General features: G+C 58.5%; 3 protein-coding genes across 3 annotated transcripts; 2 read left to right on the forward strand and 1 right to left on the reverse strand.

Moving 5' to 3' along the window:
* Nucleotides 1–1074: 1074 nt before the first annotated feature.
* Nucleotides 1075–7089, forward strand: LOC120764201 (trichohyalin-like). Its single transcript, XM_040088005.1, has 3 exons — nucleotides 1075–1212; nucleotides 1948–6246; nucleotides 6316–7089. The coding sequence occupies exons 1-3, from the start codon at nucleotides 1075–1077 to the stop codon at nucleotides 7087–7089; spliced, it is 5211 nt and encodes a 1736-aa protein (XP_039943939.1).
* Nucleotides 7090–8665: 1576 nt separating this feature from the next.
* On the forward strand, nucleotides 8666–11217 carry LOC120764301 (protein S100-A11). Its single transcript, XM_040088212.2, has 3 exons — nucleotides 8666–8964; nucleotides 10018–10155; nucleotides 10940–11217. The coding sequence occupies exons 1-3, from the start codon at nucleotides 8962–8964 to the stop codon at nucleotides 11090–11092; spliced, it is 294 nt and encodes a 97-aa protein (XP_039944146.1). The 5' UTR covers nucleotides 8666–8961; the 3' UTR covers nucleotides 11093–11217.
* A 710-nt stretch (nucleotides 11218–11927) lies between these two features.
* On the reverse strand, nucleotides 11928–25488 carry LOC120764332 (coatomer subunit alpha-like). The gene is made up of 20 exons (XM_040088277.2): nucleotides 25411–25488; nucleotides 24709–24848; nucleotides 24021–24106; nucleotides 22622–22760; nucleotides 21498–21660; nucleotides 20464–20610; nucleotides 19713–19902; nucleotides 19128–19223; nucleotides 18498–18586; nucleotides 17779–17902; nucleotides 17087–17176; nucleotides 16893–17002; nucleotides 16699–16776; nucleotides 16470–16538; nucleotides 16140–16276; nucleotides 15323–15509; nucleotides 14578–14688; nucleotides 14003–14164; nucleotides 13379–13573; nucleotides 11928–12366 (listed from the first exon to the last, which is right to left on the reverse strand). The coding sequence occupies exons 1-20, from the start codon at nucleotides 25417–25419 to the stop codon at nucleotides 12307–12309; spliced, it is 2382 nt and encodes a 793-aa protein (XP_039944211.1). The 5' UTR covers nucleotides 25420–25488; the 3' UTR covers nucleotides 11928–12306.
* Nucleotides 25489–27691: the final 2203 nt, after the last annotated feature.

The raw sequence follows: 27691 nt of genomic DNA on the forward strand, positions 1-27691 counted from the left end.
GTTAAAGCTCCGGGCTCACAGGGACGGATCCTTGGAAACACCAGGAGCTCCCGGAATGAGGCCATGGAGATGCTCCAAGGAAAGGTTGGGAGAGCTGGAGGGGTTCACCTGGAGAGGAGAACCTCCCTGGAGAGCAGAGGGCTTGGATTGGGTCATCTTTAGGGTCCATTCCAAGGAAATATCCCACGGGACAACCCCACGGAGCAGGATCCGTCCCCGCCGTCCACGGCCCCATCCGCGTCACCATCCCCGCTCCAACGTCACCCTGACGCGTCCGTGGCCAGGCCAGAGGCCGCTCCCCATCCCACTGAAACCCTGGAATGCGCTCCTGGTGGGGAGCGTGGAGCCGGGAATTCTCCTCAACAGAAAGAGGGCACCCATTGGCTGGCCCAGCTCAGGGCTGGGGTGCACGCGTCCTTCCATCCAATCACCTTTCTGCTCACTGTCCATGGCTCCTTCCATCCAATCACCTTTCTGCTCCTATTCTGCGCACTCGTCCTTCCATCCAATCACCTTTCTGCTCACACGCTGTCCATGCCTTCTACCATCCAATCACCTTCCTGCTCCTACACTGTCCACGCGTCCTTCCATCCAATCACCTTTCTTCTCACACACTGTCCATGGCTCCTTCCATCCAATCACCTTTCTGCTCACTGTCCCTGGCTCCTTCCATCCAATCACCTTTCTTCTCACACGTTGTCCATCCATCCTTCCATCCAATCACCTTTCTGCTCACTGTCCATCCATCCTTCCATCCAATCACCTTTCTGCTCATGCTCTGTCCATCCATCCTTCCATCCAATCACCTTTCTGCTCACTGTCCCTGGCTCCTTCCATCCAATCACCTTTCTGCTCATGCTCTGTCCATCCATCCTTCCATCCAATCACCTTTCTGCTCACTGTCCATCCATCCTTCCATCCAATCACCTTTCTGCTCACGCTCTGTCCCCGCCTCCTCCCTCTCCCCGCTGCACCTCCATCCAAGGCTCGGGCCCGGATGCGCCTTTCCCGCAGGGAATTCCGGTGAGGATAACGCTGGATCCCGTTTCCGTCCAGGCTCGCTCGGATCCGAGGATGTCCCCGCTCTTGGACAGCATCGCCACCATCGTCGGCGTCTTCCAGCGGCACGCCCGCGGCGCCGGGAGCGGCTCCGGGCTGAGCCGCGGGACCCTGAGGGAGCTCATCCTCCGGGAATTCGCCGACGCCCTCGCGGTGAGCGGGAAGGGGTTTGGGACGTGGGAATGGGAAATCTCCCCTGGGAAGGGAACGGGCAGGGATCCACCAAGGGTTGGGGTCCTTCACCGCCGGGGAAAAGGGGATGGAGGGGATGGAGGATCCTGAGAAAAGGGGGATCTGGGATCTGATCCCAGGGAATGGCGCCAGCACAAGAGGGAACGGCCTCGAGCTGGGCCAGGGGAGGCTCAGGGTGGGAAATTTGGGAAAATCCCTCCTGGAAAAGGGCGGCCAGGCCTCAGAAGGGGCTCAGGGAGGTTTGGATCCCCATCCCTGGAGGTGTCCAGGGAATTCCTGTCCAGGGAATTGTCCAGGGATGTTGGTTTGGGTGTTGGATTCCAGGCTGGACTCATTGATTTTGGAGTTCTTTCCCAATCCTGGGATTCTGCGACTGCTCCCACGACTCTTCTGACGCGCTTTGCCACCAAAAAAGGGCAAAAGCTTGAGAATGAACCGGGGGAAGTTTGGTTTTCCTTCGTGGGAATTTATCCTATGGAAGGAGAAATCCCAGAAACAAGAAGCTGCTCAGCGGCCGCCGGGGAACAGCCGGGAAAACGGGGATGAATTCCCAGAGCTGGTGCTGAGCCCAGAAAGGGAAATTATGAGAGGTGGAAGGAGAATTCCTGCAGCTCCTCCCATTCCTTGCATTTCTCCCCCAAGGAGCAGGGAGACAAAAATCCCCTTTTCCCCCCGCCCCGCGTTTTTTCCCTGCAGAAACCCCACGACCCCCAGACCGTCGAGAAGATCCTGCAGTTCCTGGAGTGGGACGGCGACGGGGACATCGACTTCAACGAGTTCCTCCTCCTGGTGTTCCGCGTGGCCAAGTGCTGCTTCTGCTTCCAGCCCAGGGCGCCGTTCCTGGTGCAGAGGACAAAGCTCCCGACCTGCGGAAAATCCCTCCGGGAGCCGGAGTTGAGGAGCAGAGGGAGCCGCCGGCAGCTCCAGGAGGAGGAGGAGGAGGAGGAACAAACGTGGGAGAGGAAGCGTGAAGCTGAGCTGCAGCGAGACCTGAGGGTCTCAGGGGAGGTGGAAATCTTGGAGGAGAGGAGGAGGGATCATCAGGAATGCCGCAGGCGGAGCGGGAGGGACGCGGGACCGCGCGGGGAGCCGGGGGAGCCGATCCCCCGGGAATACCGGGAAGCGGGCCGGGACCCGTGCGAGCGGCAGGAGAGCCGGAGGCGGCGGCAGCTCCCGGAGCCGGACGGACGAGGAGAGGAGCGGGAGCGGCTCCGGCAGGAGGAAGCGGCAGACGTGAGGATGGGCTGGGAACCGCGGCCGGAGCGGGATGAGAGATCCCAGCGGCCGCGGGGAGCCGGAGAGCTCCGGGAGGAGAGGAACCGGCACCGCCGGAGGGAGCTGGAAGAGGCAGCGCTGGGAGGGAGAAGCTGCCGGGCGGAGGAGCAGGAACGCCCGGAGTGCAGGCGGCCGCACCAGGCGTACCTGGAGGAACCGTTAGAGATCGACCTCGGGGAATGCGGGAGGACGAGGAGGGAGCTGGAATCTGTGGAAAGGGAAAGGGAGATCCGGTACGAGCAGGAGAGGGGGGAAAGAGATGATCCCAGAAGAAGAGGGAGAGTGAGAGAGAGGAGGGTGGATCGGGAGCTGGAGCTGGAGGTCTGTGAGCGCCGCACACGGGACAGGGAGGAAGAAGTGGCTGCTGTTATCCAGAGAGAGGCACGGGAGAGACGAGGGCGTGAAATTTGTGAGGTTGAAGCTGATGGGAGGAGACAGAGAGAATCCGTGAGGTACGAGAGGGACAGAGAGATCTCAGTGGCTGCAGCAGAAGCTGATGTCAAAGTGCGCCGGGAGATCCGGGAACCACGAGAGGATCTGGGAAGGAGAGAACGACCCCGTGAGTGTGAGGAGGAAGAAGGAGAGAGGAGAATTTCCCGGGTCAGAGAGAGGGAACAGTCCCTGAGGGAGAGGAGAATCGATCGGGATCCGGATCGGGATCAGGAGCTGGAGGTCTGTGAGCGCCGCACACGGGACAGGGAGGAACGAGAGGCTGTGATCAACCAGAGAGAGACACGGGAGAGACGAGGGCGTGAAATTCGTGAGGTTGAAGCTGAAATAGATGCAAGGAGAGGACAAGAAATCTATGAGAGGAGAAGAGAAACCTCAGTGGCTGCGGCAGAAGCCGATGTCAAAGTGCGCCGGGAGATCCGGGAACGGGAACAACGAGAGGATCTGGGAAGGAGAGAACGACCCCGTGAGTGTGAGGAGGAGGAACCGGAGAGGAGAATTTCCCGGGTCAGGGAGAGGGAAGAGGCCGTGAGGGAGAGGAGAATCGATCGGGATCGGGAACAGGATCAGGAGCTGGAGGTCTCAGGGCGCCGCACAAAGGAAAGAGAAGTAGAAGTGGCCGCCATCGGCCGGAGAGAGACGCGGGAGAGACGAGGGCGCGAAATTCGTGAGGTCGAAGCTGAAGTAGATGCAAGGAGAGAACAAGAAATCTATGAGAGGAGAAGAGAAACCTCGGTGGCTGCAGCGGAAGCCGACGTCAAAGTGCGCCGGGAGATCCGGGAACGGGAACCACGAGAGGATCTGGGAAGGAGAGAACGGCCCCGTGAGTGTGAGGAGGAGAGAAGAATTTGCACCAAAAGAGAGAGGGAAGAGGCTGTGAGGGAGAGGAGAATCGATCGGGATCGGGAACAGGAGGTCTGTGAGCGCCGCACACGGGACAGGGAGGAAGAAGTGGCTGCTGTTATCCAGAGAGAGGCACGGGAGAGACGAGGGCGTGAAATTCGTGAGGCTGAAGCTGATGGGAGGAGACAGAGAGAATCCGTGAGGTACGAGAGGGACAGAGAGATCTCAGTGGCTGCGGCAGAAGCCGATGTCAAAGTGCGCCGGGAGATCCGGGAACAACGAGAGGAGCTGGGAAGGAGAGAACGACCCCGTGAGTGTGAGGAGGAGGAACCGGAGAGGAGAATTTCCCGGGTCAGGGAGAGGGAACAGTCCCTGAGGGAGAGGAGAATCGATCGGGATCGGGAACAGGAGCTGGAGGTCTGTGAGCGCCGCACACGGGACAGGGAGGAACGAGAGGCTGTGATCAACCAGAGAGAGACACGGGAGAGACGAGGGCGTGAAATTCGTGAGGTCGAAGCTGAAGTAGATGCAAGGAGAGGACAGGAAATCTATGAGAGGAGAAGAGAAACCTCGGTGGCTGCAGCAGAAGCTGACGTCAAAGTGCGACGGGAGATCCGGGAACGGGAACAACGAGAGGATCTGGGAAGGAGAGAACGGCCCCGTGAATGTGAGGAGGAGAGAAGAATTTGCACCAAAAGAGAGAGGGAACAGTCCCTGAGGGAGAGGAGAATCGATCGGGATCAGGAGCTGGAGGTCTGTGAGCGCCGCACACGGGACAGGGAGGAAGAAGTGGCTGCTGTTATCCAGAGAGAGACACGGGAGAGACGAGAGCGTGAAATTCGTGAGGCTGAAGCTGATGGGAGGAGACAGAGAGAATCCGTGAGGTACGAGAGGGACAGAGAGATCTCAGTGGCTGCGGCAGAAGCCGACGTCAAAGTGCGCCGAGAGATCCGGGAACGGGAACAACGAGAGGATCTGGGAAGGAGAGAACGACCCCGTGAGTGTGAGGAGGAAGAACCGGAGAGGAGAATTTCCCGGGTCAGGGAGAGGGAACAGTCCCTGAGGGAGAGGAGAATCGATCGGGATCAGGAACAGGAGCTGGAGCTGGAGGTCTCAGAGCGTCGGACAAGGGACAGGGAGGAACGAGAGGCTGTGATCAACCAGAGAGAGGCACGGGAGAGACGAGAGCGTGAAATTCGTGAGGTTGACGCTGAAGTAGATGCAAGGAGAGAACAAGAAATCTATGAGAGGAGAAGAGAAACCTCGGTGGCTGCAGCGGAAGCCGACGTCAAAGTGCGCCGGGAGATCCGGGAACGGGAACAACGAGAGGATCTGGGAAGGAGAGAACGGCCCCGTGAATGTGAGGAGGAGAGAAGAATTTGCACCAAAAGAGAGAGGGAACAGTCCCTGAGGGAGAGGAGAATCGATCGGGATCAGGAGCTGGAGGTCTGTGAGCGCCGCACACGGGACAGGGAGGAAGAAGTGGCTGCTGTTATCCAGAGAGAGGCACGGGAGAGACGAGAGCGCGAAATTCGTGAGGCTGAAGCTGATGGGAGGAGACAGAGAGAATCCGTGAGGTACGAGAGGGACAGAGAGATCTCAGTGGCTGCGGCAGAAGCCGACGTCAAAGTGCGCCGGGAGATCCGGGAACAACGAGAGGATCTGGGAAGGAGAGAACGACCCCGTGAGTGTGAGGAGGAAGAAGGAGAGAGGAGAATTTCCCGGGTCAGAGAGAGGAAACAGTCCCTGAGGGAGAGGAGAATCGATCGGGATCGGGAGCTGGAGGTCTCAGGGCGCCGCACAAAGGAAAGAGAAGTAGAAGTGGCTGCCATCGGCCAGAGAGAGACATGGGAGAGACGAGGGCGCGAAATTCGTGAGGTTGACGCTGAAGTAGATGCAAGGAGAGAACAAGAAATCTATGAGAGGAGAAGAGAAACCTCAGTGGCTGCAGCAGAAGCTGATGTCAAAGTGCGACGGGAGATCCGGGAACGGGAACAACGAGAGGAGCTGGGAAGGAGAGAACGACCCCGTGAGTGTGAGGAGGAGGAAGGAGAGAGGAGAATTTCCCGGGTCAGAGAGAGGGAACAGTCCCTGAGGGAGAGGAGAATCGATCGGGATCAGGATCAGGAGCTGGAGGTCTCAGGGCGTCGGACAAGGGAAAGAGAAGTAGAAGTGGCTGCCATCGGCCGGAGAGAGACACGGGAGAGACGAGAGCGTGAAATTCGTGAGGCTGAAGCTGATGGGAGGAGACAGAGAGAATCCGTGAGGTACGAGAGGGACAGAGAGATCTCAGTGGCTGCGGCAGAAGCCGATGTCAAAGTGCGCCGGGAGATCCGGGAACCACGAGAGGATCTGGGAAGGAGAGAACGACCTCGTGAGTGTGAGGAGGACAGAAGAATTTGCACCAAAAGAGAGAGGGAAGAGGCTGTGAGGGAGAGGAGAATCGATCAGGAGCTGGAGCTGGAGGTCTCGGAGCGCCGCAGCCGCCGGACACAGGCCGGGGCGGCCGAAGCGGCCACCGGAGACCAGCGAGAGGAGATCCGGCTGGAGGTCCTGGAGGAGGAGGACGAGGAGGAGCTGGAGCAGGGGCGCTGCCCGTTCCAGACCCTGGAGGTGGCCGATCTCTGCCCCCCGGGACGGGAGGCGGCCGTCAGCGACCTCAGGGTCCGGTTCCGCCCCGCCGATCCCGAGCTCCGGCCCGAGCTCCGGCTGCTCCCCGATCCCGCGGCGCCTCCGGCCGTCGCCTACCTGGTGCACGTGCTGCAGAACCCGGGCGACGCCGGCGCCGCCGCCTACGAGATCGTGTGCCGCCGCCCCGCGCCCGCATCCCAGGAAAACCCCGAGGCTCCGGAGCAGCGCCCGGAAAGTTCCGGAAAAGAGGGGAAGGACGCGGCGCCGCGGGATCCCGCCGAGCCGGAGGCGGTGAAAGGCGAGCGGGTGAAATCCAGGGAGACGCGGAGGAGCCCGGAGACCCCCGAGGCGCGGCGGGATCGGCCCCAGGACGCGGGATCCCAGAAGATCCCGCCCGGATCCGGCTGCCGGCGGAGAGAGCGCGAGGACGGCTGGGCCAAGAGCTGCCCAGCGGCTCCGGAGCCTCGGGAATGTCGGGATGAGGAGCGCAGGGATCCCGGAGAGGGAGCCCAGGAGGCTCCTGAGGAGCCCGGCGAGAGGAGCCGGCGGGAATGCGGCGATTCCCAGATCCCTCGGGAGGCTGAGCAGCGCCAGGAGGCCGAGCCGGAGGCGCCGAGGGATGAATCCAAGACGTCCTGAGGGGAATCTGCCTCTGCCCGGAGCCGCCGCGGGTCCTTTGGAGGGTCGGGGGTGCCCCTCGATATTTAATCACTTTTCCTGCTCTAATTGGAGTCCTTGGGTCCCTCTGTCCTCTTTTGCACCCTGGGGTGTCACTTCAGGTCCCCTTGGCCCCTCCTCTTGGCTTCTGCCATGAAAACTCAAAAAAATTCCTGATTTTGGGGCCTGGAAATTATCAGGGCTGGGAAAAAGAAAAAAAAAAAAAATCCCCTTTTTAGCCTTGATTCCAGCAGAATTCCAGCTCCAGGCTCCGGAGTTTGGGGCGGCCGCAGGGTGCTGGTGGTGGGTGGGGGATTCTCCTTCTCCTCCTTTTCCTTTTCCTTCCTTTTTATTGCATGGAAAATGGGAATAAACGGCTGATTCCTGCAGCAGCTCTGTGTGTCCCGTTCCGGAGGGATGGGAGGGATGGGAGGGATGGGAGGGGGGCGCAGCTGGGATCAGACATTCCCAGTTCGGGTCAGACATTCCCAGTTCGGGTCACACATTCCCAGTTTGGGTCACACATTCCCAGTTCGGGTCAGATGTTCCCAGTTTGGGTCAGACATTCCCAGTTCAGGTCACACATTCCCAGTTCGGGTCACACATTCCCAGTTCAGATCAGACGTTCCCAGTTCGGGTCACACATTCCCAGTTTGGGTCACACATTCCCAGTTCAGGTCACACACTCCTCCCAATCCCAAATCCCCCCAGATCCCCATTCCCATTCCCACTTCCTCCATTCCCATTCCCACATCCCGCTGGAGCCTCCAGAGGCTCTCCCAGGGCTCTGTCCCGGAGCTGTCACCTTGTGACAGGGACACAGGGACAGGAACAGGAGCAGGGACAGAGACACAGGGACACAGGGACACAGGGACACAGGGACACAGGGATGGGACAGGGACAGGGATGGGACACAGACAGGAATAGGAGCAGGGACAGGGACACAGGGACAGGGACACAGGGACAGGGATGGGACAGGAACAGGAGCAGGAACAGGGATTGGTGACAGGGACAGGGATGGACAGAGACAGGAACAGGGACAGGAACAGGGCTCGGTGACCGGAGCAGGGCTCGGGGACAGAGACAGGGACAGTGACAGGAACAGGAACACGGGGACAGGGATGGGACAGGAACAGGGATTGGTGACAGTGACAGGGATGAACAGGGACAGGAACAGGAACAGGAACAGGGATGGGAGCAGAAGCAGGAGCAGGAACAGGAACAGGAACAGGAGCAGGGATCAGTGACAGTGACAGGGATGAACAGGAACAGGAACAGGAGCAGGGATCGGTGACAGGGACAGTGACAGGAACAGGAACAGGGACAGGAACAGGGACAGGGACAGGGCTCAGTGACCGGAGCAGGGCTCGGTGACAGTGACAGGGATGAACAGGGACAGGAACAGGAACAGAAGCAGGAACAGGAACAGGGACAGGAACAGGAACCGGAGCAGGGCTCGGTGACAGGGACAGGGACACGAGCACAGCCCCAGCTCCGGCCTCTCCGGGAAGATTTTCTTGGAGGAAAACCCCCTTTTCCCCATTTTCCCCCTTTTCTCCCCCTGCGGATTTTTTGGGGGGATTCTCCCCGCACCCCCCGGCCCAGGAGGACTCCGGGGTTATCCCAGAGGGGCAAAGCGGGATCCGGGAATGCCGGGGGAGCCTCGGGGCGGGGCCGGGCACATTCCAGAGGCTCGGGAGGAGCCGCGGTTGCCGCTGGAAACGGGAATTGCCCAACGCGCCCGGCGCTGACTCAGCCCGGGCGGGGCTCCCGCCACTTCCCCCGAACTTTTCCTTTTCTTCTTCCCGATCCGACAATTCCAGCCCGAGCGGAGCCGCCTGTCCCGTCCCAGCCATGGTGAGGGATTCCCGGGAATGCGGGGGATTCCCGGGAATGCGGGGGGAAAGGACTTCTCCCACCAAACGCCCCAAAGTGGGAGCGGGAGGGAGGCGGGGATGGTGCCAAGGGAAGGAATTTTCCAGGGAAAAGGGGGGGAAAAAAGGGTCCGGAGGGTGCGGGAGAGGGGATTCCAGAGGGGGAAAGGGAAAAGGGGATTTTCCCAGAAAACTCCCCAAAGTTGGAGCGGGGAGGGGACAGGGAATGAGCCCGAGGGAAGGAAAAACGGGGCGGGGGGAAAAACTGGGAAAAAAGCCAGGAGGAAAATCAGGGGGAATAATGGGGAGGGGGAACTGGGAAAACAGGTGCAAAAATCGGGAGGAAAATGGGAAAAATCAGAGGAAAAAAATCCAGAAAACCGGGGCGGGGGGAAAAAAACCGGGGAAAACCAGGGAGGAAACAGGGAAAAAAAATGGGGACGGGGAAAAGCAGGGGCAAAAATCGTCAGGAAAATGGGGAAAAGCAGGGAAAAACCAAAAAAAAAGGGGAAAATGGGTGAAAAACAGGGAAAAACCGGGGGAAACGGAATTATCCCCCAAAGTTCCGCCTGATCCAAAGGGCGGATCCAGCCCCGGCCGTTCCCGCTCCCCCTCCCCCGGGATGTTCCGGGAGCCGCTCCCGATCCGGGCCCTGCCAGAGAAATCCAGGGAAAAATGCGGCGGAACGGGTCCGGCCGAGCCCTTCCCTCATCCCGAGAAAAACCGGGATTGGTCCTGGAACACCTGGGATAGGAGCAGGAGGTGCTTCCCTGCTCCCCCGAAATTCAGGATTCAGCTCCCTGGCACACGTGGAGCGGGTGCAGGAGGCTCCTCCAGCCTTTTCCCTCATTCCCAAAATCCCAGGGTGCTCCCGATCCCAGCCTTTTCCCTCCTCCCCAAAATCCCAGGGTGCTCCCGATCCCAGCCCTTTCCCTCATCCCCACAATCCCGGGATTGTCCCTGGCTCACCTGGAGCGGGCGCCGGAGGCTCCCGGGGCCTTTTCCCGATCCCAAATCCGGCCGTTCCCGTTCCCAGCCCACGGAGACGGAGCGCTGCATCGAGTCGCTGCTGGCCGTGTTCCAGCGCTACGCCGGCCGCGAGGGAGATTCCTGCACCCTCTCCAAGCGGGAATTCCGCGCCTTCATGGACACCGAGCTGGCCGCCTTCACCAAGGTGCGGGAACGGGGCCGGGACCCGCGGGAGAAACGGGATCCACGGGAGAAATGGGATCCATGGGAGAAATGGGATCCACGGGAGAAACGGGATCCATGGGATGGGATCCATGGGAGAAATGGGATCCAGGGGAGAAATGGGATCCACGGGAGAAATGGGATCCATGGAAACAATGGGATCCACGGGAGAAAGGGGATCCATAGGATGAGATCCACAGGAGAAGCGGAATCCACGGGATGAGATCCATGGGAGAAATGGGATCCACGGGAGAAATGGGATCCACGGGAGAAATGGGATCCATGGGAGAAATGGGATCCATGGAAGCAATGGGATGGGACCCATGGGATCCATGGGAGAAACAGGATCCACAGGTTGGGATCCACAAGATGGGACCCACAAGATGGGACCCACGGAAGCAATGGGATCCGTGGAATGGGATCCATGGGATGATCCGGGGGGTCCCGGCCCTGCGGATGCGCCGGGATGGGGTTTGGAGCAGGCTGGGATTGTGGGAACATCGCTCAGTGTGGACATTTCAGGATTTTCCGTCCCAAACCATTCCAGGATTCCCTGGGCTGGCTCAGATGGGATTTTAGGGATCAATCCTTCCCTGCCCCAAGTTATTCCATGGATTCCCCATCCCTGGAAGTGCCCGATTCCAGCCTGGACCCAGCCGGCAGAGCGGGAACCTCCCTGCCCGTGGATCGGGATGTTTCAGCTCCTTCCCTCCCGGGCAGGGAATTCCCGCTGGCTCCAGGCACCAATTCCCGCGGTTTTCCCGCAGAACCAGAAGGATCCGGGCGTGGTGGACAGGATGATGAAGAAGCTGGACCTGAACAGCGACGGGCAGTTGGATTTCCAGGAATTCCTGAACCTCATCGGGGGCATCGCCGTGGCCTGCCACGACTCCCTGCTCCTCAAATCCCCCAATCCGTGACTCCAGAGCCTCCGGATCCCCCCGGAACGTCCCATGGAATGCCGGAAGTGACAGAACGGTCGCGTTCCCTTTTTTCCTTCCCCCCGCTGCTTTTTGTGGATAAATAAAAGGTTTTAAACCCCCAGGTTTGGCGGGAAAACGGCGCTGATCCCGAGGGATTCCAAAGTGATCCTCACCTGGGCACCCGCTCCCAGTTCCAGGAATTCCCTCCAGGGATGGGGATCCAGCCCCCCCCCGAGTCCCTTCAAGTAGTTCCCAAACCCTTTTCCTGGAGGGATTTTCCCAAATTTCCCACCCTGAGCCTCCCCTGGCACAGCTCGAGGCCGTTCCCTCTTGTCCTGGCCCCGTTCCCTGGGATCAGATCCCAAATCCCCCCTGGATCCCCCTTTTTTCTGGGATGAACATTCCCAGCTCCCTCAGGATCCCCCATTCCCTTTTCGAGCCCCATTCCCTGGACACTTCCAGCCCCTCATTCCATGTCCTGGACATTCCCAGCAGGACAATCCCTGGAATTGCATCCCTGGATCCTCCCCCATTTCTATTCCCACCCCTCTCCCCTCCCGGGATCGGAATCCACCCAACTTTGGGAATCCCGGATCCATTTCCCTGCCCTTGGAGCCAAACCTGGGAATGCCTAAGGACAAAACTCCAGCCCTCGGGGTTAATTGAGGCGCTAATTACACCCCACTAATTAACACACCCAGCTCCAAGTGATTCCGGGAGTGCCGATCCCATCCTCCCTCCGGAAAATTCCCAGCTCTCCAAGCAGAGGTGGGAAAAGGGATTCAACTCCAGATTTTTTTTTTTGTGTCTCCTGAGCTGCAAACCAGGAAAATCCAGGCGATTAACGAGCTTTATTAACGAGGGCAGCTCATTAAGACAACACATGGAGTCAAGGAACACGGAGCCGCTTCCAGAGGGAGCAGGATCGCCCCGGATTCAGGGTTTTCCGAGGAATCTCATGGGATTTGAAGGGGAGCAGAGGTGGTTGTGTCACAACCAGGATTTGGGAAGAGCCGCCTTTCCCCCTCCGGAAAAAACCCGGGATGAAAGTGCAGGAAAATGGGTCTGGGAACGGGGACAAAGATTCCTGCTAAATGTGGGGAAAAAAGCCTCAGTGTGGCATTCCAGGGTGGGGAAAACCGGGAAGAGAGGATGGGAGTGGGGTGAAAGCTGGGATGGGGGAGCGGGAATTTCCGTATCCAGGAGAATTCCTAGCGGAACTGGAGGGGGCTGATGCGCAGCCCCAGCACGTCCTTCCCAATCTCCGTCACCTGCAGGGACAAAGAGAGGATTTAGGGATGAGAATCTGGGATTTGGGCGTGGAAGTTTGGGATTTGGGGGTTGGGTTTGTGGCCGTCGCTCCTGGACCTGCGCTGGGAGCGCCCCGAGATCCCCTGGGGGCATTTGGGTGTGGATTTGAGGGATTTGCCTGGAAATCTGAGGGATTTGGGTGGAAATTTCAGGGATTTGAGGGGACATTTGAGATATTTCCATGAATATTGAAGATATTTCCATGGATTGACAAGATTCCCCCTCAGCCTCCTCCAGAGGGCCCAGCTCCCACAGGCCTTCTGTGTGGGCAAGACCCCAAATCCCCTCTCAGAGGAGAGATTTCTGGGGATATCTGAGCTATTTCCATGGATATCTGAGCTATTTCCATGGATATTGAAGAGATTTCCATGGATACACAAGATTCCCCCTCAGCCTCCTCCGCACCACACAGGCCCAACTCCCACAGGCCTTCCGTGTGGGCAAGACCCTGAATCCCCTCCCACAGGAGAGATTTCTGGGGATTTTTGAGCTGTTTCCATGGACATTGGAAATATTTCCATGGATATAGGAAATATTTCTGTGGATATAGGAAATATTTCTGTGGATATTGAAGACATTTCCACAGATGCACGAGATTCCCCCTCAGCCTCCTCCGCACCACACAGGCCCAACTCCCACAGGCCTTCCGTGTGGGCAAGACCCTGAATCCCCTCTCACAGGAGAGATTTCTGGGGATATTTGAACTATTTCCATGGATATTGGAAATATTTCCATGGATACAGGAAATATTTCTGTGGATATAGGAAATATTTCTGTGGATATTGAAGACATTTCCACAGATGCACGAGATTCCCCCTCAGCCTCCTCCGCACCACACAGGCCCGACTCCCACAGGCCTTCCTTGTGGGCAAGACCCCGAATCTCCTCAGGAAACACCAATTTTTCCGCCCTGAGGAGGAGAGCGACCCCACAAACCCCCTCCAAAGGCCGAGTTCCCCCGGGGGCCCTCACCGTGGTGACGCGGCAGATCTGCCCGCGGAACTCGGGCCCGTAGCAGGCGCCGCTGAGGGGGCAGCGCTCCAGCGCCTTGCCGCGGTAGATGGGGCGGTAGGAGGCGGCGCAGATGTCGAAGGGGTTGTGCTGGTCGTAGTTGAGCTGGTGGCTGTCGCTGGGGTTCTTCTCGCACGCCGCCAGGATCTTCCGCGTCTGGGGAGCGGGGACGGGAAGGGAAGAGGGGGGATCCACAGGTGAGGGCCGAAAATGGGGTCACAGTGAGGGCCTCGTGTCGGGTTTGGGGACAGGGACACCCCAAAAATGGGGTCACAGAGGGGATCCACAGGTGAGGGCCAAAAATGGGGTTATAGTGAGAGCCTGGGCCCGGGTTTGGGGACAGGGACACCCCAAAAAATGGGATCATGGTAGGGGCTTCACACCTGAGGGCCTCATGTCGGGTTTGGGGACAGGGACACCCCAAAAAAGGTGTTTCCCAACTTGAGGGCCTCATCTGAGGACCTCACCTTGAGTTTGGGGACAGGGACATTTGGGGTCTCACCTGCTGTGTTTGGGGACAGGAACATTGGGGACAGGGACATTTTGGGACAGGACATTTTGGGACAGGAACATTTGGAGTCTCACCTGCTGGGCCACCTCGGGCTTGGGGCCGAGCTCGAGCAGGCGCCGGGCGAAGGTGGCGGCGGTTTTGAAGTTCTTGAGCTTGAAGAAGAGGTTGAGGGCAGTGCGGAGCACCAGGATCATGTGCACGGGCTGCAGGTTGGAGTGCGTGAAGTAGGCGGCCATCTGCCAGGGAAAGCATGGAAAAGCCGGTTAAAATCCTTGGGAATAACGGGAATTGTGACAGGGAATCCCTCTTCCCCAGGCAGCACCTGCTGGGTTTGCGTTGAAGGCGGAATTCCAAACTTGCAGTGAGTTCTTTCCCACCTCAGGAATTCCACATTCCCTCCCTCAGGAATTCCCACCTTTTCCCCCTCAGAAACCCCATATTTCCCCTGCTCAAAAATCCTAAGTTTTCCCCTCAGAAATTCCCACATTTCCTCCCTCAGAAATTCCCACCTTTTCCCCTCAGAAATTCCCACCTTTTCCCCTCAGAAATCCCCACATTTCCTCCCTCAGAAATTCCCACCTTTTCCCCTCAGAAATCCCCACCTTTTCCCCTCAGGAATTCCCTGTTTTCCCCCTCAGGTTCCCCTCACCTCACAGATCCTCTTCTGCTGCTCCAGTGTCTCCTTGGGCAGCTTCTTCCTCTCGATCTCCATGGACAATCCCACGATGTATTCCCGACAAATGGTGATCAGCTGCTGCGCCTTTGGGACAAAAGCCGGGATCACCACACCCTGCCCTGGGAACACCCGGGATCGGGAGTGGGATCCCCGCATATCCCCCCTCAGGAATTCCCACATTTCCCCCTCAGAAATCCCACATTCTCACCTCAGGAATTCTCACATTTCCCCCCTCAGGAATTCCCACATTTCCCCCCTCAGGAATTCCCACATTCCCCCCTCAGAAATCCCACATTTCTCCCCTCAGAAATTCCCACATTTCTCCCCTCAGAAATCCCACATTTTCCCTTGATGAATTACGTGTTTTCCAGGGCAGGATCCCCACATTTACCCCCACTCAGGAATTCCCACATTTCCCCCTCAGGAATCCTGTGTTTTCCCCTCAGGAATCCCATGTTTTTCCCCTCAGGAATCCCATGTTTTTCCCCTCAGGAATCCCATGTTTTTCCCCTCAGGAATCCCGTGTTTTCCCCCTCAGGAATCCCGTGTTTTTCCCCTCAGGAATCCCGTGTTTCCCCCCCGGGAATCCCGTGTTTTTCCCCTCAGGAATCCCGAGTTTTTCCCCTCAGGAATCCCGTGTTTTCCCCTCAGGAATCCCGTGTTTTTCCCCTCAGGAATCCCGTGTTTTTCCCCCCCCGGGAATCCCGTGTTTTCTCACCTCGGCGATCTCCTGCTTGTTGTCCACCACCAGCAGGGGCACGCTGAGCAGGATCAGCCGGAATTTCTCCACGGCCTCCTCGAACTTTCCGGCGGTGGTCAGCTGGTAGCAGAGCTGCAGCCGCTGGATCAGCTCCGTCAGCCGCAGCCCCACGGCCGGCAGCGCGCTCCTGGGCCCGGCCTCCTTCCTGCATCCCGGCCGTTTCGGGATTTAGGGATCGCCCAGGGATCCGGGGGGGTGTGTGGGAGGGGGGGAATTCCAGGAGCAGGCTCCAGGCCGGAGCGCTCCGGGAATTCCCTCCAGGGATGGGAGGCAGCCCTCCCCGAGTCCCTCACGATGCTTCCCAACCCTTTTATCCATGGAAAAATCATCCCAAATATCCAACCCGGCACAGCTCGAGGCCGTTCCCTCTTGTGCTGGCCCCGTTCCCTGGGATCAGATCCCAAATCCACCCTGGATCCCCCTTTTCCCCAGGCTGAGCCCCCCCCGGCTCCCTCAGGATTCTCCATTCCCTTCTCCCGCTGCTCCAGCTCCGTTCCCTGGACACTTCCCACTTCCCAGCCCCTCATTCCACGAGGATCGAGCCCTGGACTTTCCCTGGATTTTGCCCCAAGCTCAGCCCCAAACCCATCTCTGCCCCCCCCCAGCAATTCCCAGCTCCCTCCACAAACTGGGAATTCCGGCTCCTCCCCGTCCCCGGAGGCACCCCAGGAATTCCCAGGCAGGAATCGGCCCCAGCTCAGGCTCATCCCCAGCCTCACAAATCCGGGAATTCTCTCCGGGATGAGCGCTCCCGGGAGGCGGGGAAGGCGCTCACCAGTTGCGGTGCGGGAATCCGTACAAGGCCGGGAGGCTGGGAAGCGCCTGGAATGTCGTGCGGCCTCGGGAAAAGGTCTGCAGGAAGAGCTGCTTGTAGGGCCCGAAGTTGGTCACCCCCACCTGGTCATGGAGCAGCTGGCGGGAAAGGGAAAGGAAATCACGGATCGGGTCGGGAAAAGCCGGATCAGGCAGCGCCGGGGCCTCGCTCCGGGTGGTGTCCGTGGGGAAACGGGACATGGAGCGTTCCCAAACGGACACGGAGCCAAGGTGGGGAGAACAGAGCGGGAAAGGCGGCGTTTTCCCATGGAAAATCCCGCGGGAAGCTCACCCTCATGGCTGTCTCGAAGGATCCGGCCAGGATGTGATCCACGGGGAGCTGGGAGTTGTTGCACCACACCTGGAAAAGACGGAAGGGGATCCAGGTGGGATTGGGGTGGGCGCAGCTCCCACAGCCGAATTCCCAGGCTGGGCTCACAAATCCCAAAAAAAAAAAAAAACCAAAAAAGAAGGGGAAAAGGAGGCAATTCCCGGTTTTCCAAGGAAATCCGGGGTTGTACCTGGGCTGGGCTGGTGCCTTTGGTGGGGGGCACGAAGAATCCGTCCTCGGCCGCTCCCGCGGGGCCGGCGGGAACATCCTGAGGGGAAAATCCCGGAATTCCGGCTGAAACCCGAGCTGGGCGATCCCACGGAACGTCCCCCGCTTCCCGAATTCCCGAGGCACCGGCGCTGGGACGCCCCGGGATGCTCCTACCAGATCGGGGGGAAGATCCAAATCCTCTTCCACCTCCCATCCTCCTCCTTCCTCGGGCCCTTTGCCCGCTCCTTCCTCCCCGAATCCTTCCCCGGCGTCCACGAATCCGTCTGCAGGGAACAGGAATTCCAGAGGGATCCCGGGGAATGCGCCTTTTCCCAAGGGGAGTCCCCAAAATCCCGGGATTTCCCCACCTTCGTCCAGCTGCAGCTCGGCGTCCTCGCCCCAGCCCTCGGTGCCCACGGCGTCCATGTCGATGTCGGCGGCCAGGGCTCCTCCTTTCCCTAAAAAAAAAACGGGAAAGACCCTCGGGAAAGAATTCCGTGAGGGGGAAAACCCCACCCTGCCCTCGTGCTGTCGCATCTCGGGTTGGAATTCTGAGGAATTTCGGGATTTGTGAGGGCCGGGGAGAGCTCTGGGATGGTGGGATCGATCCCCGGCCGGACACCCAGAATTCCAGGGATTCCCGGGACACCTCCAGGGATGGGATCCAGCCCTCCCCGAGTCCCTCCCGACGCTTCCCAGCCCTTTTATCCATGGAAAAATCATCCCAAATATCCAACCCTGGCACAGCTCGAGGCCGTTCCCTCTTGTCCCGGCCGCGTTCCCTGGGATCAGATCCCAAATCCCCCTTTTCTCTGGGATGAACGCTCCCAGCTCCCTCAGGACCCTCCATTCCCTTTTCCAGCGGCTCATTCCATGATTCCCACCCCAGGACACAATCCCAGCTCTGATCCCATTCCCGGCGCCTCCCGCCCCACCTCCATTCCCGCCTTCCCGTCCCCTTTTCTCCATTTCCTGGAACATTCCAGGGGTTTTCACGGGGGAACCTCCCCGTGCTGATCCCAAACGCCCCGGGAATGCCGGGAATGCCGGGAATTCCGACCTTTCCCGGCGATGGAGCCCTCGAAGAAGCCTTTGGACACGGTCAGCAGCGGCCAGTTGGTGTCCAGGGGCAGCACCGGCGCCGGCGGCTGCAGCAGCCGCGCCTCGGGATCCACGGCCGGGATCTGGGAACGGCCGGGAAAACATCGGGATGAGCCCAGAAAACCCTGGCATGAGCCCGGAAACCCTCGGGATGTGCCCAGAAAACCCTGGAATGAGCCCAGAAACCCTCGGGATGTGCCCAGAAAACCCTGGAATGTGCCTGGAAAACCCTCAGGATGTGCCCGGAAAACCCCGGGATGCGCTCGGAAAACCCTGGCATGAGCCCAGAAAACCCTGGAATGTGCCCAGAAAACCCCGGGATGTGCCCGGAAAACTTCGGGATGTGCCCAGAAAACCCCGGGATGAGCCCACAAAACATTGGGATGTGCCCAGAAACCCTTGGGATGTGCCCAGAAACTCTTGGGATGAGCCCGGAAACCCTTGGGATGAGCCCGGAACACCCCGGGATGCGCCGGAATGTCCCCGCTGTCCCTCGGAATCCCGGCCCTGCCCAGGAGCTTTCTCTGCGTCGCCACCTCCTCCCCGAATCCCAGGAGTTTTCCTCACTGGATCCCACTGTTCCCTTCCCAAACTCCCGGAGCTTCCCAGGATTTCCCCCATCCCTGCCCTCCCTCCCGGATTCCCGGTGTTTTCCCGGTGTTTTCCGGGCGTTCCCACCGTCTCCTTCTCGGGATCGAAGGATTCCCGCAGGCTCTCGGCCTCCTCGTCCAGCCCGTGCGTGGCGGCCGTCAGGAACGCCAGGGACTCTGGAAAAACGGGAATGAGCCCGGGAGTGACGGGAAATACCGGGAATGGCCACTGGAATAATGGGAAACACCGGGAATGGCCACTGGAATAACGGAGGTGCCTGGGGGCCCAAGGGCCTTTCCTGAGCTCCCGGGGCAGAATTCCCAGTGGGAATGGCTCCCTGTGCCCACAATTCCCGGTGGGAATGGCTCCCTATGCCCAGAATTCCCGGTGGGAATGGCTCCCTGTGCCCACAATTCCTGGTGGGAATGGCTCCCTGTGCCCGGAATTCCCAGTGGGAATGGCTCCCTATGCCCAGAATTCCCACTGGGAATGGCTCCCTGCGCCCAGAATTCCCAGTGGGAATGGCTCCCTTTGGCCGCAGTTCCTGAGGATCTCCAGGACCTTCTCCTCAACTCCCAGGACAGAATTCCCTTTGGGAATGACTCCCAGTCCCTGGAATTCCCGAGTTCCCGTTGGGAACGGCTCCCAGTGCCCAGAATTCCCGTTGGGAATGCTCCCCGCTCCCGGGATTCCCGCATTCCCGGGGCGCTGCCTCACTCTGGCCGCAGTTGCGCAGGATCCGAACCCTCTCGGCCACGTCCCCCAGGTAGAGCGCATTCTGGTAGTGCCCGCTCATGTCCTTGCGGATCTCGGCTGCGCCGGGGAAAACCGGGATCGGCCGGGAACAACGGGAACAGCCGGGAACAACGGGATCAGCCGGGAACAACGGGAATCACCCGCCGCCCATTCCCGCTTCTCCAGGAGCCCTCCTGTCCCCTCCTTCCCGAAATCCAGAGGTTTTCCAGGATTCCTCCCATCCCTGCCTTCCTGAGCTCTCCAGGAGCTCCATCCCCACTGGATCCCACTGTTCCCTTCCCAAACTCCAGGAGTTTTCCCAGGATCCCCCATCCCCGTTCTCTTCCCCAAACTCCGTGAGTTTTCCCAGGAGCCCCCATCCCTGTTCCCTCCCCAAACTCCAGGAGTTTTCCAGGAGCCCCATCCCCATTCTCCTTCCCAAACTCCAGGAGTTTTCCCAGGAGCCCCATCCCTGTTCCCTCCCTGAACTCCATGAGTTTCCCAGGAGCCCCCATCCCCGCTCTCCGTCCCAAGCTCCAGGGGCTCTCCCGGCGGGAATGTCCTCACCAATCTTCATCATCTTCCGGAGCTTCTCCAGGTTCCCGGTGATGAGGTAGAGGAAGGAGAGGCGGTCGAAGTTCTTGGTGCGCTGGTAGCACATCTCCACCACCTGGTGGTTCCCCTGCAGCAGCGCCGCCTCGCCCAGCTTCTCCCAGCAGCCCTTGTCATCCAGGGCCTTGGCCGCCTCCAGGGCGATCTGCGCCACGGAATTCCGGGATTAGAGACACCGGGAATGGGGTTAGAGGGATCGGGAATGGGAAATGGGACATTGGGAACGGGGATTGCAGCAGCGCCGCCTCGCCCAGCTTCTCCCAGCAGCCCTTGTCATCCAGGGCCTTGGCCGCCTCCAGGGCGATCTGTGCCATGGAATTCCGGGATTAGAGACACCGGGAACGGGGTTAGGGACGTTGGGAATGGGGTTAGAGGGATCAGGAATGGGGAATGGGAGCAGGGATCGTGGCAGGGCTGTCTCTCCCAGCAGCCCTCGTCATCCCGCGCCTTGGCCGCTTCCAGGGCGATCTGTGCAGGGAATGTCCCAAAACATCCCAAACCAAACCTCCCAGAATGTCCCAGAACACCTGGAAACGGCTGAAAACGTCCCAAAACATTCCCAAACATCCCCAGATCCCCCGGAACGTTCCCGTGCTGACGTCACCTCGATGTTGCCGCACTCCAGCGCCAGGCTGAAGCGCGTTTGTGTCCCAAAACATTCCCAAACATCCCCAGATCCCCCGGAACGTTCCCATGCTGACGTCACCTCGATGTTGCCGCACTCCAGCGCCAGGCTGAAGCGCGTTTTCTCGTCCTTGACGAAGTGCAGAGCCACCTCGGGGTACCCCTTCCTCTGCAGGTAGGCGATGATGGACTGCCCCACCAGCTTGGCGTTCCGCACCATGTGCAGCACCTGCGGGACCCCGACATCCCAAATCCCGAACAGCCCAAACCCCGGACCCCGGGAAAGGCTCTGCCAGCCCCAGACATCCCAAATCCCGGGAAAGGCTCTGCCAGCCCCAAACATCCCAAATCCCGGGAAAGGCTCTGCCAGCCCCAAACATCCCAAATCCTGAATCCTGGGAAAGGCTTTGCCAGCCCCAAACATCCCAAATCCCGGGAAAGGCTCTGCCAGCCCCAAACATCCCAAATCCCGGGAAAGGCTCTGCCAGCCCCAAACATCCCAAATCCTGAACCCTGGGAAAGGCTCTGCCAGCCCCAAACATCCCAAATCCTGAACCCCGGGAAAGGCTCTGCCAGCCCCAAACATCCCAAATCCCAAACCCCGGGAAAGGCTCTGCCAGCCCCTGCTCCCAAATCCCAAACCCTTGGGAAAGGCTCTGCCAGCCCCAATTCCCAAAGTCCTCAGGAGCAGGTTTCCCCTTTTCCCCTCAATCCTGGATTTCCCCCCAATCCCAGATTTCCCCTCAATCCTGGATTTCCCTGTTCCCGTTCCCGGATTTCCCACCTTGTCGCATTTCCCGCTGATGAGGGTCAGTCTGAACCTGAACTCCGTGGGGCTGGTGCTGAGCTCGTGGGGCTCACCCGTGGCTCTCCCTCACTCCCAAACCCTGTTCACCCTCAATCCTGGATTTCCCCCCAATCCCAGATTTCCCCTCAATCCTGGATTTCCCTGTTCCCATTCCCGGATTTCCCACCTTGTCGCATTTCCCGCTGATGAGGGTCAGTCTGAACCTGAACTCGGCGGGGCCAATGCTGAGCTCACCCGTGGCTCTCCCCCATTCCCAGACCCCGTTCCCATTCCCAGATTCCCCCGCTCCCATTCCCGGATTTTCCCACCTCGTCGTATTTCCTGTGGATGAGGGCCAGTTTGAAGCGGAACTCGGTGGGGTCGATGCCGAGCACGCGGGGCCGGCATTCCCGATCCAGGCAGTAGACGCTGTTCCCCTTCACGCGCGTCACGTAGATGGGCAGATCCAGCGTGCGGATGATGCCGTGATCCCTGCGGGGCGTTCCCAGTCACATCCCGGCATTCCCGGAATTCCCGGCGGATCCCAGGGCGTTCCCAGTCACATCCCGGCATTCCCAGTCACATCCCGGCATTCCCGGTGTTCCCGGCAGATCCCGGGGCGTTCCCAGTCACATCCCGGCATTCCCAGTCACATCCCGGCATTCCCGTCACATCCCAGCATTCCCGGTGTTCCCGGCAGATCCCGGGGCATTCCCGCTCAGCTCCCGGGAGATCCCAGCATTCCCAGTCAGATCCTGGCATTCCCGGCATTCCCAGGAGAACCCAGAGCACTCCCAGAACACCCCAGCATTCCCAACTATCCCGGTCAGACCCCAGGGAATTCCCAGTGAGATCCCAGCCATCCCAGGGAATTCCTGGCTATCCCGATGAGATCCTGGCATTCCCAGGGTGATCCCAGCATTCCCAAGGAATTCCTGGTTATCGTGGTGAGATCCCAGCATTCCTGACTATCCCGGTGAGGTCCCAGCCATCCCGGGGAACTCCCTGAATTCCCGCCCATCCCGGCTGGGCATTCCCGGCTGGGAATTCCCAGGATTCCTGGCTATCCCACCCATCCCGGTTGAGAATTCCCAGGGAATTCCCGGCTCTCCCGGTGGGATTCCTGGCTATCCTGCCCATCCCTTTGGGCATTCCCGGTTGAGAATTCCCAGGGAATTCCTGGCTCTCCCGGTGGGATTCTGGCTATCCCGCCCATCCCGGTTGAGAATTCCCGGGGAATTCCCGGCTCTCCCGGCGGGATTCCGGCTATCCCGCCCATCCCTTTGGGCATTCCCGGTTGAGAATTCCCGGGGAATTCCCGGCTCTCCCGGTGGGATTCCTGGCTATCCCACCCATCCCGGTTGAGAATTCCCGGGGAATTCCCGGCTCTCCTGGTGGGATTCCTGGCTATCCCGCCCATCCCGGTTGAGAATTCCCGGGATTCCGGGCGCACCCCGAGGTGACGGCGTATTTGATGTGGTTGCTGGTGGTGTAGATGAAGACGCCGCTCTCGTCCCAGGCGCCGCTCTTCACCCGGATGTTCTCATGGATCTGGCACAGCAACTCCAGCTTCCGGTTACAGATCAGGATGGCTGGGAATAGCGGGAACCGCGGCGGGAATCGCGACGGGAACCGCGGGAATCGCAATGGGAACCGCGGGAATCGCAACGGGAATCACGGCGGGAATGACAATGGGAATCACGGCGGGAGTAAAGGGAATGACAGCAGGAATGACAATGGGACTAACAACGGGAATGACAATGGGAATCACGGCAGGAATGACGGGAATGACGGCGGGAATGACAATGGGAATAACGACAGGAATAACGACGGGAATCACGGGAATCGCAACGGGAATCACGGCGGGAGTAACGGGAATGACAGCAGGAATGACAGGAATGACGGCGGGAATGACAATGGGAATAACGGGAATGACAATGGGAATAACGGGAATCACAGCGGGAATGACGGCGGGAATGAGAGGAGTCACAGCGGAAACAACGGGAATCACGGCGGGAATAACGGGAATGACATCGGGCATGATAGGGAATGACAGTGGGAATGACAGCGGGAACAATGAGAATAATAGGAATGGCAACAGGAATGACAGCGGGAATGACGGGAATGACAGCGGGAATGACAGCGGGAATGAATGGGAATGACAGCGGGAATGACGGCGGGAATGAATGGGAATGACAGCGGGAATGACGGCAGGAATGACGGCAGGAATGACGGGAATCACAGCAGAAATAATGGGAATCACGGCGGGAATAACGGGAATTACGTCAGGAATGATAGGGAACGACAGCGGGAATCACAGCGGGAACAATGAGAATAATAGGAATGGCAACAGGAATGACAGCGGGAATCACAGCGGGAATGAATGGGAATGACAGCAGGAATAATGGTGGGAATGACAATGGGAACGGTGGGAATGACGGTAGGAATGAATGGGAATGACAGGGAATGACAGGGATCATGGGAACGGGAACAAAAATGGGAATGACAGGAACGGGGACGGGAATAACGGGAATGAGAATGCCGGGAATGGCAACGGGAATTCCGGGGATGGGGATGGCAGTGGGGGAAGGAATCTGGCAAATTCCCAGCAGAATTCTGGGAATCCTGGGATGGGTTTGGGTGGGAAGGGGCAAATCCCAGCCAGACCCACCCCAGTTCCACAGGGGGAGGTTGAATTTATATCGCAATAAAAGCCGATAAATTCCATTAAAAACCCGAGATATTCCAACTAAAAACCTGGGACATTCCATGAAAAACCCGTGATTTTCCACGAGAGGCCCGGGATATTCCATGAAAAACCCGGGATTTTCCACGAGAAGCCCGGAGCTCACCGTGCTTGGCCAGCAGCGCCACGTGCGACATGTCGCCCGACCAGATCACGTACTTCACCTTGGAGATCTTCACCGAGGCCAAGGTCCTGGGAAAACCCCGGATCCGGGATCAGGGAACGTCCCCACACACACCCCCGCAGCCTCCGGGCTCCCAAAAACCCCGGAGGATCCCAAAAAACCCCGGAGGATCCCAAAAAAACCCCAGAGGATCCCAAAAAAACCCCGGAGGATCCAAAAACACACAGAGGATCCAAAAAAAACCCCCAGAGGATCCCAAAAAACCACAGCGGATCCCAAAAAAAACCCCAGGGGATCCCAAAAACCCCACAGAGGAACCCAAAAAAACCCCCAGAGGATCCAAAAAAAACCCCGGAAGATCCCAAAAAATCACAGAGGATCCCAAAAAACCCCTGGAGGATCCCAAAAAAACCCCATGGGATCCCTTTTCCAGCCCTTCCCAGCTTTCCACAGGAACAAGCAGGATTTGGGATGGGAAAAGTGGGATTTAGGGTGGAAAAAATGGGATTTGGGGGGGGAAAAAATGGGATTTGAGGGGGGAAAAAATGGGATTTGAGGGGGGGAAAAAGCGGGATTTGGTGCAAAAAAAGCAGGATTTAGGGAGAAAAAAGCAGGATTTAGGTGCGGAATTCCCGGAAAATTCCCGGAAAATTCCCAGGAAGACTCCCACCTCTTCTGCTGGACGTCGAAGAGCGTGATGGAGTCGGAGTCCCGGAGCAGGAGATTCCCGGTGCCGGCGTAGAAAATCTCGTCGCAGTTGGGAACCGGAATTTTCTTGGTGATTTCGTTCTTCAGGTTCTTGATCAGGATCTGCCCGGAGAATTCCCGATTTTTAGGGAATTCCGGGAGGGATTGTGTCCTTTGGGCAGGGTTTGGGGGCTTTTCCCAGGATTTTCCCCCTCCTGCCTTGTTTTTGAGGGCGCACAAAGAGCCGGGGTGGGGATCTGGAGTTTCCCCGGAATTCCGGGGATTTGGAGGCTGGAAATTCCCTCCAGGGATGGGATCCAGCCCTCCCTGACCCCTCCCGATGCTTCCCAGCCCTTTTTCCATGGAAAAATCATCCCAAATCTCCCACCCTGGCACAGCTCGAGGCCGTTCCCTCCTGTCCCGGCCCCGTTCCCTGGGATCAGATCCCAAATCCCCCTGGATCCGATCCCAAATCCCCCCTGGATCCAATCCCAAATCCCCCCTGGATCCGATCCCAAATCCCTTTTCTCCGGGATGAACGCTCCCAGCTCCCTCAGGCTCCTCCATTCCCTTCTCCAGCTGCTCCAGCCCCATTCCTGGTTTTCCCAACCCTTTTTTTTGGGACCGGCCCCCCCCGGATCCGACCCCCAGGTTCCGGATTTCCCGGGATTCCCGGGATTCTCACCGAGTGCATCCTGTCCAGGACGGCGAATCGGTTCCGCGCCACCCACACGGCCGTGAGCCCCGAGGAGCGCTTCCCCTCCGGAGCTGCATCCCAAAAACACCGGGATCGCGGCGGGAACGCGGCCGGGAATCGGGGATGGGGTCCAGGGATCGGGACGGGAATGAGGGATGGGAATGAGGGATGGGATCCAGGGATAGGGACGGGAATGAGGGATGGGATCCAGGGATAGGGACGGGAATGAGGGATGGGATCCAGGGATAGGGATGGGAATGAGGGATGGGAATGAGGGATGGGAATGATGGGATGGGATCCAGGGATCAGGATGGGAATGAGGGATGGGATCCAGGGATCAGGATGGGAATGAGGGATGGGATCCAGGGATCGGGACGGGAATGAGGGATGGGATCCAGGGATCAGGATGGGAATGAGGGATGGGATCCAGGGATCGGGACGGGAATGAGGGATGGGATCCAGGGATGGGATCCAGGGATAGGGATGGGAATGAGGGATGGGATCCAGGGATGGGGACAGGAATGAGGGATGGGATCCAGGGATGGGAATGAGGGATGGGAATGAGGGATGGGAATGAGGGATGGGATCCAGGGATCGGGACGGGAATGATGGGATGGGATCCAGGGATCAGGATGGGAATGAGGGATGGGATCCAGGGATGGGAATGAGGGATGGGAATGAGGGATGGGAATGAGGGATGGGATCCAGGGATGGGAATGAGGGATGGGATCCAGGGATCGGGATGGGAATGAAGGGATGAAATGGGATTTATAGAATGGGACTGGCACAGGATTTATGGGGTGGGATCAATGGGATTTCTGGGATTCTGGGATGGGCTCCGGAGCTTTTCCAGCCGGGCTGGGATTGGGAAGTGACCCCGGAGCCGCTCCCGCCCCTTTTCCCTCCATTCCCATTTCCCAAAAAATCCCAATTTCATCCCAGAATCGTCGGGATCACCGGGGGCCCTGAATTCCCCAAGTCCCCATCCCGGGCTGCTCCGCAGAAATCCCGGATTTTCGGCAGGAAAAGGCTCCGGGAATCCCCAAAACGTGGAATCCCAGGGATCTCCCCCACGAAACGGGGATCTGAGGGATTTCCCTCCATAAAAAAGTGGGATTTGAGGGATCTTCCAAAAGAATAAAGTGGAGTTGAGGGATTCCCCCCCCAAAAAATGTGGGATTTGAGGGTTTTTCCAAAAAAAAATCAGGGATTTGAGGGATTTCCCCCCCCTAAAATGTGGGATTTGAGGGATTTTCCCCCCCAAAAAAGTGGGATTTGAAGGTTTTTCCAAAAAAAAAATCAGGGATTTGAGGGATTTCCCCCCCACTAAAATGTGGGATTTCAGGGATCTTCCAAAAGAATAAAGCGGAGTTTGAGGGACTATCCCCCCCCAAAAATGTGGGATTTGAGGGTTTTTCCAAAAAAAATCAGGGATTTGAGGGATTTTCCCCCCACACATTGTGGAATTTGAGGTTTTTTTTCCCGAAAGAAAATCAGGGATTTGAGGGATTTTCCCCCAGAATTCCGGATTCGGGTTTTTTTCCCCCCAGAACTTTCCAGAGGCCGGGTCCCTCTCTCCCTCTCCCTCCTCTGCCTGTGGAATTTTCCTCTTCCCTCTTTTTTTTTCGGGACCCAGCTGCTCCCTCCATCAAACCCAGGGATTTGATTGATCTTCCCAATATCCCAGCTGGAAAAAAACTTCCCAAAAAAAAAAAACCCAACGATTTTTTTTTTTTCCCCGTTCTTTCCCTCCAAATCCACCCCAGGGTGCGAATATTCCCTCCTCCAACCCCTCCAGAATCCATAAATCCCTGGGAAAATCCCCAAAACCCCGCTCCGTTCCTCTCTCCCAGCGTTCCCTGACAGGGGGAGCAGCTGGAATTCCGCAAAAAAAACAACGACAATTTGGGAATTTCCATCCCGTTAAATCACGGCCTGGAACCGTAAATCCCCAACGACGGAAGGAATCCGTGCGGAATTTGCCAGGGAGGGAAAACAAAATAATTCCTGGAGCTGTCGCTTTTAAAGCTTTTTTCCCTTTTTTTTTTTTTTTTTTTTTTCCCTTTTTTTTTCCGTGAATCATCCCAAAAATCCGCTGGAGATTCGGCGGCTCCGGCTCCAGCCGGGAGGGAAATTCGGGAAAGGAGAAATCCCGATAAAATCCGGCTCGGGGCTGGAAAAGTCGGAGATTTGCAGAGGGAAAAAGCTGCCAAAAATCCGGGGGGGAAAAAAGAGGAATTTGGGGTTTGGGGGAAAAAAAGGGAATTAA

Source organism: Hirundo rustica, chromosome 29 (assembly GCF_015227805.2).
Source record: "Hirundo rustica isolate bHirRus1 chromosome 29, bHirRus1.pri.v3, whole genome shotgun sequence".
Taxonomy (NCBI): Eukaryota; Metazoa; Chordata; class Aves; order Passeriformes; family Hirundinidae; genus Hirundo; species Hirundo rustica.

Excerpts from the sequence above, each read along its gene's own strand:
- LOC120764201 (XM_040088005.1), top strand. The coding sequence starts at position 1,075 with ATGTCCCCGCTCTTGGACAGCATCGCCACCATCGTCGGCGTCTTCCAG. Across the intron at positions 1,213-1,947 it reads AATTCGCCGACGCCCTCGCG|AAACCCCACGACCCCCAGAC; the intron begins GTGAGCGGGAAG and ends TTTTCCCTGCAG. Across the intron at positions 6,247-6,315 it reads AAAGAGAGAGGGAAGAGGCT|GCCGGGGCGGCCGAAGCGGC; the intron begins GTGAGGGAGAGG and ends CGCCGGACACAG.
- LOC120764301 (XM_040088212.2), top strand. Across the intron at positions 10,156-10,939 it reads AGCTGGCCGCCTTCACCAAG|AACCAGAAGGATCCGGGCGT; the intron begins GTGCGGGAACGG and ends GTTTTCCCGCAG.
- LOC120764332 (XM_040088277.2), bottom strand. Across the intron at positions 21,661-22,621 it reads AAATACGCCGTCACCTCGGG|GGATCACGGCATCATCCGCA; the intron begins GTGCGCCCGGAA and ends AACGCCCCGCAG. Across the intron at positions 19,903-20,463 it reads TGGAGTGCGGCAACATCGAG|ATCGCCCTGGAGGCGGCCAA; the intron begins GTGACGTCAGCA and ends TCCGTGGCGCAG.